The 15,049-nt window shown below is 39.1% G+C and overlaps 1 protein-coding gene across 1 annotated transcript; it reads left to right on the forward strand.

Moving 5' to 3' along the window:
* Window positions 1-266: 266 nt before the first annotated feature.
* On the forward strand, window positions 267-2,714 carry si:dkey-202l22.6 (up-regulator of cell proliferation). Its single transcript, XM_051397260.1, has 4 exons — window positions 267-348; window positions 475-606; window positions 1,958-2,472; window positions 2,595-2,714. The coding sequence occupies exons 2-4, from the start codon at window positions 564-566 to the stop codon at window positions 2,712-2,714; spliced, it is 678 nt and encodes a 225-aa protein (XP_051253220.1). The 5' UTR covers window positions 267-348; window positions 475-563.
* Window positions 2,715-15,049: the final 12,335 nt, after the last annotated feature.

Raw genomic sequence — 15,049 nt, forward strand, 5'->3', positions numbered from 1 at the left:
ACATCTTCCAACACTGTATTTACTCGTGTTAGCAAAAAAAAAAAAAGTAGTAAGCTATACTAAATACCATTCACTTCTTCTTTACTTTCATAATAGCTGCTATTCCACCTTTTCAACAATATCTTTTTGACAGTCTCCTTGTCTGAGAAGAGACCATTATATCAGCAGATCATGTTCAGCCTGTCATGGATCAGGCTTTATTGTGAAAAGCAAAATGAAACAGGGAGGAGAGTATTGCTTCAGTGAAGCATTTCAGAAAGATAAAAGGCAGGACAAACCAGCCTCCGCCGTACTTTCAACAATGAGCAGTCCCCTGAGACAGGAGGCTACAACATATTATCATCCATTGTAAGTAGTAGGACAACAGAGGTTTTTACATGTGGTATTAGGCCAAAGAAGCTTTCAGGTACTTTTGACTGTGTTGTGTTGCCTTTTGAATTCCTGTAATGTTTATGTTATGAATTTTAATCACAGGTTTCCAGTCAACACGCCACATTGTTAGTGGCTGACCAGGAGAAAAGCTCATTTAAAACGGAGAGGAGAGACACTCGGCGGGATTCATCATGTCAGTCAAGCTTCCTAAGAGGCTGAGCAGCAAAAAGAAAAGTATGTTTATATTTTCTTTTGTCTTTTTTTAACTGAATATGCTGTGGATATTATATTGATATTTTGAAAATTATTGAGGGACTACTGTTACAAAAAAAAAAAAAAAAAAAAAACAGCAAGCAGGTATAAATGGGAAGAAAATGCATGACATTCTTATTCTTAAGCTTAATGCAGTATTGTTCAATTTGGGGAGTTCAAGCTTTATGCGAGATAAACATGGTTTGGGGTATCTGACTTAGTGTCAAACCAAATGACTAACATAGGAGACAACTGATGCATCTGTTATTGCCATTTGCCTTTGATTATCAGATGTGCAGTTCTCCAGACAAATCAGTAGTACCTTTTGGATATGCTGCTGCAGCAACCCAAACCAACACAGACTGTAACCCCAAAAACATGTCTGTGTTTCTCCTAAACCTCAGCAAATCTAAATATGTTTACTTCCTGCTACACTCTACTTAACATTCAGTAAATGGTTTGTCTAATAATGCTAAATGTGTGACAACTGCCATGATACCAAATAATGTGGTAAGCTGTCAAGTTGAATTTTGCTAGGTCTGTTGATGTCATTAAGGAAGGCAGAAATTAAGGGCTGACCACTACAGGGCTGCCTATGACTACTCTGGCTTTGGAAACAAAATGAAATAAAAACCTGCAGGCCAGGAGGGATGTGCTTGGATGAAAGCACAACATGTCTCAATGTTTTAATGTGTTTACTCATTAAGGATAATTGCATTAGTGGCAGCAAGTGTAAATTCCGATGTTAATGGCACCACAGGATGGTCAGTTTAAGCAGAAAACTGCTGTTTTGTTTGCAGGTATAGCTGAGACCCTGAGCTAAAATGTGATGGCTGATAAGCTACAGGGATAATATGCCTTTTCTGTTAATAAAATGTTAATGTTCTTTGTTATATTTAACAGTTCATATGTAACATTAAATTAATAGTAAAATTCTTGTTCAGGAATGTTAAAATATTTTCTCATATTTATTTTAAAGGCTGCTAAAAGTCTGAAAAAAACATAAAGTACAAATTAAGGCTCAATAAGAACACAGTACAAGTCTATATCAGAAGACATGCAATACACATAATCTATATGTCATGCAAGTCAATTTTTATTTATTTTTCATTTTCAACAAAAACAAAAACAACTTTTATTGGTTTAAATAATTAATGTAGTAAACCAAAGTATAACTAGAACATTTTTATCACTTCAAGAAAAATTTAGGAAATTCTTCTTGATCATATGAAATTCAACTTTATACTAAACAAGATAAAACTATATTACCATATATGATTTAAAATTGTAGCTAATCCACAGTCTGAATAATTGCCTTGTTGTTTCAAACCAGAACCTCCAAAGGACAATGCCCAGGTAGAGGCTCTAAATAAGCTGGGCCTGGAGGCATTCTGGACTACACCACTGGACCCAGCATCTATGTTGGACATCAGCACTTGGGCTCTAGAGAACCAATCTCTTCTAGAGCCCAAGGATCTACCAAATGCTTTCCTCCAACGCCTATGGCTCCTTAGCCCAGATGCCCGGAGTCCTTGCTGCAAACCTCTGCATGATGTTGTGAACAATGACAACAAATCCTCTGAGGAGATGATCAATGGTTTTGGAGAAAGCCAGTGTGTCATCAACCCCCTTGATCTAGTTACAGCTGTCTTTATGTCTGCCAACACTTTCCTTCAGCAGGAGATGACTGCACACATGATGCAATGCCAATTTGCTGTGCCCCTAGTCCTTCCAAACATAGATCCAGAAGAACCTAGTCGCTTCCTTCTTTGGCCCTTGAGAGGTGTTGTGAGCCAATGGAGGTCTCACTTTCCAGATAAAAACAGGGAGGTCCACGAAGGGAATTTGGCAAGTACATACATGCCAATGGTTTCTTGTGTGAAACTTGGTCACTGTGGTGTCTCCAAGTCACAGGTGTTAAACAATGTTATAAATGGACTCAGATCACCCAGTGAAACCTTTCTTCACAGGGGGATGGAAGGAGGACAGCTGCCCCGAAGACTCTCAAATGGCCTGGTCGAGATCGGATGGTATCTTCCCACTGGAGACACTGCCAGAGATATTTTCCCTGTCCCTGTCGTCATCTCTAACCTACGTGGTGATGCCAGTACACATGAGAAATATCTCAGGCTTCTATGTCAAGCATCTTCAGCTGTGGTTGTTTTCTGTGGGAATCTTAGAGAGAAAGAAAAACAACTTCTTGCTTCCTGCAAACTTATGGCAAGCAAGCTTATACTGATTGACCTATCAGACACTGAAAAAAATGAAAACAGAGTTGTGGGGTTTGCTGATCAGAACCTTGAAGAAAACATGGGTCTTCCTGGAGGATCAGTGTTGCAAGGCGGAGCTTTGAACGAGGAGGAACTGGCTAACAGGCTATGTGATGCTCTGAAAGATCTCTTACCAGATAAACTGAAACTTGTTACACTTGAGGCAGCAGCAAAATTAGCAGAGGAGCTAGGCCTTAATGTGGATGAAGGGGCAGTCTGTAAAAAATCAATGGCCACAGTGGAGGAAGTACTGAAAGGTTTAGACAAGGGATCTGCTCAATTTAGGGAGAAACAGCTTCCTTTGCAGGGGCCTTTGTGGAGCAAACTGGGTGAAATAGAAAAGGAGGAAAGAAAACAGAGACACAAAGGAGAAGAAATTGACCGCCAACTGCAACAAGAAAAGAAAGACATTTTGGTAGAGTTGAGAAGCTACAAAATGACTTCAGCAATGAAGATTTTCACTGATGCGCTTTTCACAACAGATAAGGTGGAGAGGACTTGTTTTCTCGGTTGGATGAAGCTAAAGCTTCAGCTGCTGCAAACAGAAAAACAAAACAGTTCACAAGATCTATTCACAAACCTGCAAACAGAAAAGAAAGATGGCATGCTTGAACAGTGTGATGAGCTTGAAAATGGAGCTGATGACTACCTAGGGGACAGTGATAGTTTCTGCACAGATTCAACATTTGAAGAGGAACAAACTGAAGAGCAGCCTGTAAATACTGAACTGCAAGTTTCTGAGCAACAGTTTGAGATAGGCCATGAGTCAGAACATATTTTGCAGGAATATACAGAAAGGACCACAGAACCACAGTCACAACAGAAAGAACATCTTGAGTTCACACATGATCCAGTCATAGAGCAGCAGTTATACACCATGTCAAATGAAAAAGAGATTCAAGGTGAAGGAATGATTGAAAACATAGTCTGTTCTGAAGACCACATTTCAGATCCAGCCTTTAAGGACCAAAACTGCAATTTGGAGTCTGGAGAAAATGGAACCTTGAACTGTCAAGGGACACAGCAAGATGAACCAGAGCTGACACTAGCTGAGTCAGATTTGACGACTTCTGCCCAACAAGAAACATACCCAGATGTTTCCTTTGAACATCAGGTATCCTCATGTTCACAGCCTTTTGAACCTGATTCGTCCTCCCTGGGGCTTGAGCACTTTTTGCGGGAGATGGGCCTAATTTTTGAGTTAACACACATCAGCCCCAGCAGTGGGAGCCAAAATGTGTTGCGTCTCCCTAGCATAGCTACAGATCTTCTTCTCTACGGGATTCCACTTGAACTAATGGATGGAGATGCCTCAAACATTCCCATCCACTGGTTAGGCTGTGTCTTTGCAGAGCTAAGACGCCGGCTACCTCAAGAACAGTGCAGGACCAGAGTGTTGACAAACCTTGGAGTACATCATGCTTGGAATGCTGAGGTTCTTTCTGCATTATTTGGGGTGAAATTTCCTGAAGGAAGGACAAGATCCACTAGAGGGGTGTACATGGTCGCCCTTTGTGTCCCTGACAACCTTAGAAAGGACATGGAATGTGATTTTCTGTTGTTAATTGATGTAGAAGGTCTCTGCTCAGACAACAAAAGAAATACACTACTTTACGACAATGAGATGGCCACTGTTGCAACAGGATTGAGTGATGTTTTAATGCATAACATCTCTTCACATGCAGGTTCCGAGTGGGAAACTAACTTCACTGTCGTAGTGAATGCTCTCCTACGCATCAAGGAATGTGGCTCCATGCCCATTTGCCAACTCCTGGCCCAGGATGAAGAATTAAACAGTGTATTACAAGCCTCACAGTTAAAACGTGTATCTGATATGCTTCAGACTGAGACTGAGGACAGAGAAACTAACAATGCTGATAACCATAATGCAAAGACCTCAGTCTGTATCACCTGTGTCAAGGGGCCTTGGTACAATATGTCCCTCTCTGAACCAATTGATACACAGTATAGTAAGGCTGTGTTGAATCTTAAGAAAAACCTGTTTGGATCATTGAAAAAGTGTGCAGCTAAGTCTGAAGCTACAGGTCTTCCTGAATTTATGAACCGTTTGTGCACTGTTTGGGATGCTGTGAGAGCAGACTCATTCTCCATTGGTCTGCAAGATACTGACATAGCTTTAGCATTTTCTTTATTGTGCACAGAGCTTTCCCAGTGGGAGAATAGTTTCATGGGACACATGGAAAGCTGGCTATTGGGGGCAGCAAAGAAGATCTTTGCCACAAAGGCAAAGGCTTTAGACGCTACAATCCAAAATGACCTTCTGATTGAGTTGAAGGATGAAGGCAGAGAGGAAGTCAAAACAGAGGTGGACAATCTCAGGTCAAAAGTAGAATCCTATTTGCTGAAAGATGACCATCTCAAAATGAACACATTCAAGCCAGTCCTAATGAGTAATATGGACGACCTCCAGGAGCGAGTAACTAAAGAGATAATAGAAAAGTTGGAGACTGTTACTGAGAACCATTGTTCTTCCACACAGTTAAACAAATTTGAGACCTTACTGGGAAAAGAAAAGGAATCCAAGTTAAATGCACTGATAGAGAAGAGCAAGACAACCAAAGTTCTGTTTAAAGATACAGAACTAGAAGAGGAGTTTGAGTGTGTGTGGAGTGATATGTTGTCCAACTTTGACTTCAGGCCTTCAGAAACAGAAGATATTACTGCAAGAGTGACTGATATTATGAAAGAGAATCTAATAAGCCGCGGCCTACAGAAACATATGAAAAAAACTGAAGTCATGGGCCAAAAACAGGAATCAAGCTTCTACGTTTCTGATGAGCACTTTGGATACCGCAGCAGATTAAAGCACATGTTTGAAGACAACAACAGACTACAGAGGTTAGAAGCTCAACAAGTAGCATGCAATATCATAGAAGAATGCAATCAGTTTGTAGCAGATAAAGTTAGCTTACCAGCAGATTTCTCTGACAGCTACATTACAGTACTGTTACAAAATGTTGAAAAATCTTTGAAGGAAAAATCTATTGAAATCAGATCTGCTTTTGAAGTTGATCTAAAGGTTTATCTCTGTAATACAGCATGCCAAGACTTCCAAAAACTACATGACCGCTATGCCAAGGACAGAGAGCTTCTGACATGTATCACTGCAGCCAAGAGTATGTACTTGGCAGAGTTCATCTACCAGTTCAGGAAGAGAGACCAGTGCCAGAGGCTGGCTCAAGTATTCACCTCCATGGTCGTCAAACCTACAGTGTTGGACTACATCTATAAACCACTGGGGATGCAGATTGTAGAAGAGATCCAAGGTCATGCTCAGCAGTATCGGTCCCCAAGTACCTTCCACCAAAGCCTGCTGGAAGACCTGATAAAAGAGGATTGCTTTGAAAGCTTCCTGGAATATTTGCATTCCTATGACAACTTCAGACTGAGGAAGATCCAGGAGAAAGTAGTATCTCACCTCTCTGAATCAACCAACTTGGATAAATGGAGGCAACAGAGACTTGGAAAAATTGTAGGAAAGTTTGCAGCAGCAGTGAGCGAAACAGCAGAAGGTACCAATGGAGTGCTGAGTGATACAAAGCCACTGCTGGAGAGAGTGTGCCTCACTTTAGAAAGAGATGGAGATGTGGATGTCACCAGGACCTCTCTGGATGGACCTCTCTTCAGTATCACCACAGAATGGGATCGCTTTATCACATGTTTAATGGAGTTACTGGCTGCAATGCGTTTAGATCTGGTCCAGGAGTTCTCCCAAAATGCGGATATCACGCAACTTCTTCAGTGCCTTTCAATTCAGCCCCAAGACTCCCTCTTCAACAGAGTGAGAGGCTGTGACAAGCAATGTCCTCTCTGCAAGGCCCCCTGTGAGCTGTTGGAAATGGGGCATGAATTTCACAGGGCTCTGCTCCACAGGCCCAAAGGCATGTTGCCCCATGACTCCTGTTCTCTGTCCGGTAGCAGTTCCCTGGAAAGCACGACAGAGGGCGACCCAGACCAAAATGAGGACACATACATGTCTGTGGTATGCAGGGGGCTCGATTCCCTATATCCAGAATGGAGCATCTCCCTTGAGGACCCAAACTGCCAGATGCCTAATGCTTACTGGAGGTACTGTGTGGTTTATATCATATATATGCACACACACACACACACACACACACACACACACACACACACACACACACACTATATATATATATATATATATATATATATGCAAATATTTCATATTATTAGCTAAATAATTTATTTTCGTTTACAGGTATGTGTTGGCGAGGTTCAATGACAGGTTTGCAAAAGAATACAAGCAGGAGCCAGAAAAGATTCCTGAGGAGTGGAAGAAGATCACTAAGGAGGAGGCACTGTACAGTCTGAAGGAGGCCTTCCTCTCTGCACAGCGCTGAAAAGGATTGCTCTGAGCTGTATACTATCTCTTGTCATGATATATGTGACATGTTCAGGTTTTATCTGGTTTAGAAGCCTTTTGCAATTATCAAGGCTGTTGGAGTTGTTGATAATGATAGACAGAAATGTAATCAAATGGACCATTCATTCAAAACATTGATATGAGAGCATTACAATTACTTTGCAAAGTATTTATTTCTTCTTTGCTTCATTTGAACACAAACTGCTAAAATGTGCTTCTGTCTTCCTTGTTAACAAAGCTGAGAATACTATAGCATCAAAGTATAAAGTTTACAACATGATCATGTGCATCCCACAGATTAACAGTGTGACAACCACATTGTCATAAAACTTCCTAGAAGTGTTTTATGTTACATACATATGATGGCAGCATGAAATTGCAAACATTATGTGTCTCTGCATATCATCAAATCCCATGGTGAAATCCACAAGAGGGCAATGTGGGATGGAAGATCCCTGGTAGCTCAACACTGAGATGCAAGTACAGGTTTCATTGGTTTTATATATCTGTATACCAAACCTGCTATACCTTATCTACTGTACCAAACTATTCATCTATTTGCATATTAATCTGTTCTACTCCTACAGGGCACTTTTATTCAACAATTAATAAACACTACTAAAGAAATTTGCGCAGCAGCAAAAATAAATCTATACACATGTATATTATTAATGATAAAACTGCCCTTTTGGACAATATTTAAAGTAAAAGACGATGACAATGACAATGACAGTGACAGTGACTTACAGTCACTGGGCAGAATGCCTCATAGGTCACCGCCTGATTGCAAAGGTCACCTCTGGCCTTTAGCTTGGACTCTGTAGAACCATGTGACCATAAGGATCTCAGGCTATATGTGAAGGCTTGTGAGGGTTTAAAAGCTCAATAGTAGATGCTAGGCTCTGAGTCAGGTGATTCAAGTCAAGTCAAGTGCTTAAAATAATTTTGATAGATTTTAAGATGTATTTTTAAATGTGCATGATGTTATCTTCTTTCTCTATTTTGGTGGTATAAAGCCTGGCAGCAGAGATTTAAACAACCTGCAGCAGGTTTCATTTGATTAGTAATTGTACATGCCCTCCTTCACTTCTCCTCAACACTGTATAATAGTGAGCATTGTATTTCATGCAAAAGGTCAGAGGATAAGTGACACATAGTATTTATACCACACTTGTTTAAAAAATGACATGTTCCATATTTTTTTAGCTATACAGCATGAGTACAATAATTCTTCCTCAACTTCTTTTTTTGTTTATGAATTACATTAATCCAAGCACAGCTGTTAATATTGTTTATGAACCCCTAACCCTAATTTCTTTTTTCATTAAATCTGTTAGAGACAATAATGGGTTTACAGTTCCTGAATTGTATGACTATCATGCATATGCATATGTATTGCATCTGCATTATATCACATTTTACTACAGTCTACTGAAAAACACGAGTTATGTTGTACATATACTGTAATAGCATTTTGGTATAGTCTACTACTACACACACACACACACACACACACACACACCCAAACAAGCATAAAATCATATATCCCAGCAGTGACCTCAATGCAATGGATTGCACTTTTGAGTGGATTAGATACTGTACAGAGACAATAAAGTCAGGGCGTCAAAGTTTAACATTGGGTAGTTCATGTTTTCACCTGGCAAGACACAAATATAATTATTTAGCAGACGAATTTGAACATCTAACTTTGATCAAGTTTTTGGGTTTATTTTTCCCAGTGAATTTCTTATTGTGTTTGTTTTGATGAATGATGATCATAGTTTTATCCAATCTACCTTACAGCCAGATGGAGAATACCTACACACTAGGGTTAAATAACAGTAATTAATGTTACAGTATGGAATAGGAATCATGCAGGAAATTTGATTTTTTAGGATGTGTGTCTGTGTGTGTTCCCATACTGAAAGCTGTGGTATGTACTGAGAAAAGACACATTCTCCAAACCCCATTGACATTACCACATAGCTGAATACTGAAGACTGACTGTGAAACTCCGTTAATAAAGCAATCCCCCACTCTACAGTCAGGGGTGAAAGTAGATTGAAGTTTTTGATGGTACAACTAACCCATCCTTCATTGCATCGTGTTGTTCTCTTCCCACCCTCAGGTTCATGCATTACATTCTAGGAAACACTTGACATTGTGTATAGCATTTTTTTATTTTATTTAAATGGTAAGAATAATTTGTGAATGTTGAAAAAACTTTATTATTTTTACAATTTATTCTGTAAAAATGTAATGTAAAGATGTGCACACGCACCTTTATTATACCAGCTTGTCTGACCTGTTACAAAACCGAACATCATGAAAGATCACAACTTATTTGGCCAGATTTTTTCAAGAAACGAATGCCTGCCAAAAACCCACAGCACTCAATAAGAGACAAACAGCTACAGCCAGGGTTTGTGTTAACATTTTCCAACTGGCCATTGTCAGTCCAACAACTGGTGATTGCTGATATATTCACACAGGCGTGTGTGTTGCACATGTGTATGTCGCAGCCTTTCTGATGCCCAACCTCCCTGTCCCTCCTCTACTGCTTCTTGCCTCTCCTGTCCTGGCCTGTCCCCACTGTGTCCTCATCTTCCCTGGAGTAAGAGTCTTGTTTGAATCCTTGTTACTGCATTCCCTGTCGTCAAACTAGCTGAAATAAACCCCTAATTCAACCCAGTTAGATATGAAAATATTCTTGTTCTGAAGTCTGTTTTTCCACTCACTCGTTCTTCGGCTGAGTGTGTGTATTGCACCACTAAGCAGCAGTTCTTGTTCTTTGGTGGCAGACCATTAAATTAGCAATATAAAATTCACCCCAAATACTTATATTTATCTACTGTATGTCTGGCAGCTCCCTTGCCTCATTTTACTGTTTTATTGCCCCACACACAAAATGTACTGTACACACACACAAACATATTGAATATAATTGAAGTGGTACTAAGTGTACACTATTGACCACAAAACAACTTATCTTTATTAAATCTGCACTTGTAAATATAATGTTTGCAGCTTGACAGTGTGCAGTGACCTACACGGAGAATGAATCACTTCTAAGAGATAGTTCAAGACAAAGGGAAAAGAGAGATTTTCACACAGTAGACGTACCATTTGCATTTATCTCACAACACACTAAATTGTTTACTAAATCATAGTAAAATATTGCTGTAGTATGTCAATGCTGTTTAAACTACAGGGTCTAGGAATATCAGTGCATCCTCTAGAGCTCTGCTGGTGGTTATTGGATCTGTGCTGCCCTATGTGTCAATACTTCAAAATGATTTGAGGTAGAACTGCAGTCTGTCACTATGACACCTCAAATTGGTTCAAAATCGACATCAATATCGGGTCCAATTTCTTTTAAGGTGTTCATAGCTCTGACAGATTTTCACCCTTGACTCACAAAACTACAAAATAGCCAGCCAACAAGTGTCACCACACGCTGCCTGTGATACACAGTTTTAACCTTTTCAGTCTGGCGAGTGGGAGTGAACAGACTGACTGATTATACAACAACGTCTACCAACCCGAGAATAGAAAAATATAAGTACCTGCCAGTTTAATACCAAACTGAAATGGATGGAGACCACCGGCTGTCTGAAATATAGAAAAAATACAAAAAACAAATAAATAAAAATCTGTTCTAGTATTCACTGTTTGTATATACAAAATATGCAAAATAAACAGAAACACTTGTATGATTCTCTGCATTTCAACATGATATAATGCGTCAATTTTAATAAGAAACACATCAATAGATTGTGCAGCTTGTGGCAATGTGTGAGTCACCAGTTTATGGAGAACAATGGTGAGTGAGCAGTGTTTCCCAAAATAAACTGGAAAAAAATCTTTACAGAGCATATAGTCCATATACTCCAGCTGTGATATAGCCAAAAATTGACAGCAAGCATTACACACATTTAAAAGGTCAGGACATCTGCACTGTCCGCTAGTTTTAAATTGAAAAATGCCAGACGAAACATGTAGTTCCTGCTATGCCACTGTTCCACAAGGCGGTAACAGCTCCTTTCAACATGACCGATATGATAAGGTATTACTTTAAGCTGATGCAATGTGTCCTATGAATCTGTCAGCCACTGCCGTAGTGGACAAGAATAAACAGCAGCAAATAGTGCCTGAACTAACAGATGCATTTAAGACCACAATAGGTCTCAAAAGCAGCATTGATTTATAGTCCATAAGCTAGCAGTGGACATAATGATGGGCAAACGTTCCCATTTGGCACAGTCAAACAACACTGGGGGACACAAGAGGTTATTTGTGACAATCGGGTGACAATTATTCACAAAACATTTATTTTAGTCACAGTCAGGAAAATGTGTGTGTCATTGGTTCTGGGGCATGAAAGAAATTCTTATGTAACTTTAAGTGACGAACTTGTGTGAAACTGGCACAGAAGTACTTGCCAACAGAAGTTATTGGTGTTTGAACCAATTGTGGTTACACAAATTGAAAACTGCAAGTTGTTTTACTGACAGGGAGACTACTGATAGTGTCTGCTATCTAGATTGAATATACAGTTCATGTTCAATAGAGCGAGAAAGCTTTTTTCGCTTTTGGCTGTGATATGGGTACATATGCTCTGCTCTTCTGTAATATCTGCTGTCATTCTTACCACAGTGGAAAGCCACACTGTAAATGAATCAGCCATTTCAAGGGAAAAAAACATTTGAAAAGACAGATGTGGGTTTGAAAATGTCTAGGAGACAGCAAGCAAGGACAGGCGAGCAATGGGTTTTCACATCACTGGGTTGCTTTAATGATGAGGGTGGTATCCAAGCATGAAATGAAGATACAGAACATCTGTAGCTCTCTTGTAACTAATGTATCATCTCTACTTGTTGTCTTCTCTTTCTCTCTTCTTACAAACATACACAATGTCCTTATTTTGTTATTTTCAATCAAGTCTACTTATCCTGCCTTATTGTCACTTAAGTGGTAAAATCAATAGAGTTATCCTCTGTTAATCCTCTTAACATGGTCCTCTCAGATCCCTCTCTGACTCCTCTCCTTCCTTACTTCCATCTCCACAGTGTTTCTTTCCTGGAGGATGCCTCGTGTACATACAGACATATGGAGGTCAGAGCCGAGAAGGGATGTGATAGTCAAGCTTATCTGCCTGTTTGTTACTGATGGTGTCCTCAAGGGGCACTGAATGAAAATTAGACAGACTGTGACATTTCACAAGGCAGACATGCTGTGCTGCTACACCCTCAAAACATCAGAGTTCAGTGGTAATCAAAATCAAATATTCCACATGCCGTGAAATAACATGCTTTAGCAATGTAACTGTCAATGTAAAAGAAGCTTCTGTCTAATAAGTACAACAATCACACTCACATTTTTTTGTCACATTTCGCCAAAACTTTTAAGATTTTACAATAAAAAAACATATGGCAAGCTTATATAATTGTTAAAGATAAAAAACAGGGATTCCCAAGATTTCCCAATAGAGGTTCACAAAATTCACAGTTGTTTGCCTCAGTAAAATTCTCATAACAATAAGGAACATAAACACTTCACTTCATATGCATTGTATTGTCAAATCATAATTAAAAGTTTTCTAATTATTGCAAACCAAAAAAATTCTGCTTTGTTATTTACTAATTGCTAATCATATGCTAAAATGCTGCATCCTCCGTGACGACATAGGACTGCATATCTCTGTAAGTGTAAGACCTCATAGCCTATTTCAAATGAACCGAACAATACATACACGCCCCAACCCGTGACTAGCAAACCGAATTGGTTCCAATTTTTTACTTGAGCTGTTCCATCCCTTTTTTCCAAGCAGTATCTAGTTGGGGACCCTTGTCACATTTCAAATGCCTATGAGGTGTTAGCAGTTCAACCAAAGAATGATTTATCCTCTAATCTTCTCAGAAGGTTTAATTTACAGTAAATACTTGTTCAAGCACCAAAGAAGTACAATTATCAATCATTCCATAAAGATTAAACAAAGATTAAGGAAAAACCCAGTCTCTTCTTTCAGCCCCATGAATCACCTGAAGGATTTTTATGTAGATTTTAATGCTGGTTTTAAATCAAACCTACAATATCAGATTTTTTGGCCACTTGGGGGCTGTGGAAAAAAATTGTGAACATAACATTGACATATTATCACCTTTTAAATTTATATGTGAACTTGTTAGCCAACAGGTGCTTATTTACACATCTAACTTTTAGAAATGGAGGCATGTTCCTGGCAAGTCCAATCTTCACTTTCTCGTAGCACTACCGGTAGGCTGGCACACTGATTGTCCTGGAATGTAAAAAACATAATGATGGAAAGCAGGAGGAAAAAATAATTTGGAGAATAAAATCCTGTATACTCTGTCATCTCCAGTTACTCAGAGCTACTACAGCTCCAATCAGAGCTCTGAGGAAATGAGGTGTAAAAAAAACATTCAAGAATAAATGATATAAATGAATATTTGTTGCATTTTAAAAGATATGTTACTGGCATGAACAATAAACTAAAGCATACATGATATGTTGTGAATGGAGTGAATGTGGAAATTAGCCTGCACTGAGTAACTCTTTTAACATGTTTTTTACATTGTCATTGTTACAAATATATAATGTATAACAATATAGATTATATTTAAGTAAAAGATCTGAGTACTTCCTCCACTCCAGTAGGTCTAAATTAATTTAAAAAAGATATGATTGGTGCAGCATGTATGAGTATGTGTGTGTTGTATCTACACTATCACAAACCCTTTTTCTACAGAGCTTGGAAGTCGCAGATAGACATTTTCATAATTAGAAGCTACATGTCCCAAAGCCAAAGTCATTATAAAGATATGTAAAGTTCAGGCATACACACTTACACACACTCTCAACCAATTAATATACCTCTACCAAAAAGACACAGTAATTTAACTGACAAGTCAATTACACAGATAGCTGTGACACACCGATAACAAGGTTAAATAAATGTAGACTTATACCTCAGTACCTGAATGCTAAAAGCTTACTCATCAGCAGAGTACAGAAGCAACCGTAATTATTATTCAGTTGAAAGAGTCAGACATTAGTTCAAAACATATTGCATAAACATATATGTCAAACATCTAACATTTATTGGTTGGCAAAGACAAAAATTATAGTGTTGGTTGAAGGATAAATGTGTAATGCCTGTCACACAACCAAACCTGTATTCACGTATTTTTGATGTTATGTGTTTATTTTCGTCATTCATCTTTAAGACATGCTACTGAAAATCTCCTGAATACCTCTGCCTTTTCAGTCCCCTTTTTCTATGAAAGCTTTCTGCAGCGTTGTGACAAACCAATCAAACATTCAGCTTTCTTTCAAGCGCCTACAAAGACTTGCCTAGCAGAAATTCTCTGGACTATAGCAATCCATATCCACTGCCTTCCCCTATCTGTGCCTTTTTACCCTGCGTTGTTTTTGCTCAGAGCTCTCAAGGGTTTGCCGGGATAGTGTGTTCTATTGAGTGGTCCATCTTGTATTGAATTGGTCCCCCAACTGATGGTGTGAAATGGTTGAAGAGAACCTGTGGAGCAAATTTACGAGCTCAAGTGTCAGATCCTCATCACACAACCAACAATAGTGATAAGGAGAAGCCTTTACCAGAGAGAGATGAAGGAGTAGCTAAGAGGAGGAAAAACCATCTGAACATTATTTGATGGCGCTTTCATTGTAGCTTCTGTCAATGTGTCAGCAGGGGTTCCTCTGGGGGGCA

The sequence above is a fragment of the Dicentrarchus labrax genome, unplaced genomic scaffold, assembly GCF_905237075.1.
Source record: "Dicentrarchus labrax unplaced genomic scaffold, dlabrax2021, whole genome shotgun sequence".
In the NCBI taxonomy this organism is placed as follows: domain Eukaryota; kingdom Metazoa; phylum Chordata; class Actinopteri; family Moronidae; genus Dicentrarchus; species Dicentrarchus labrax.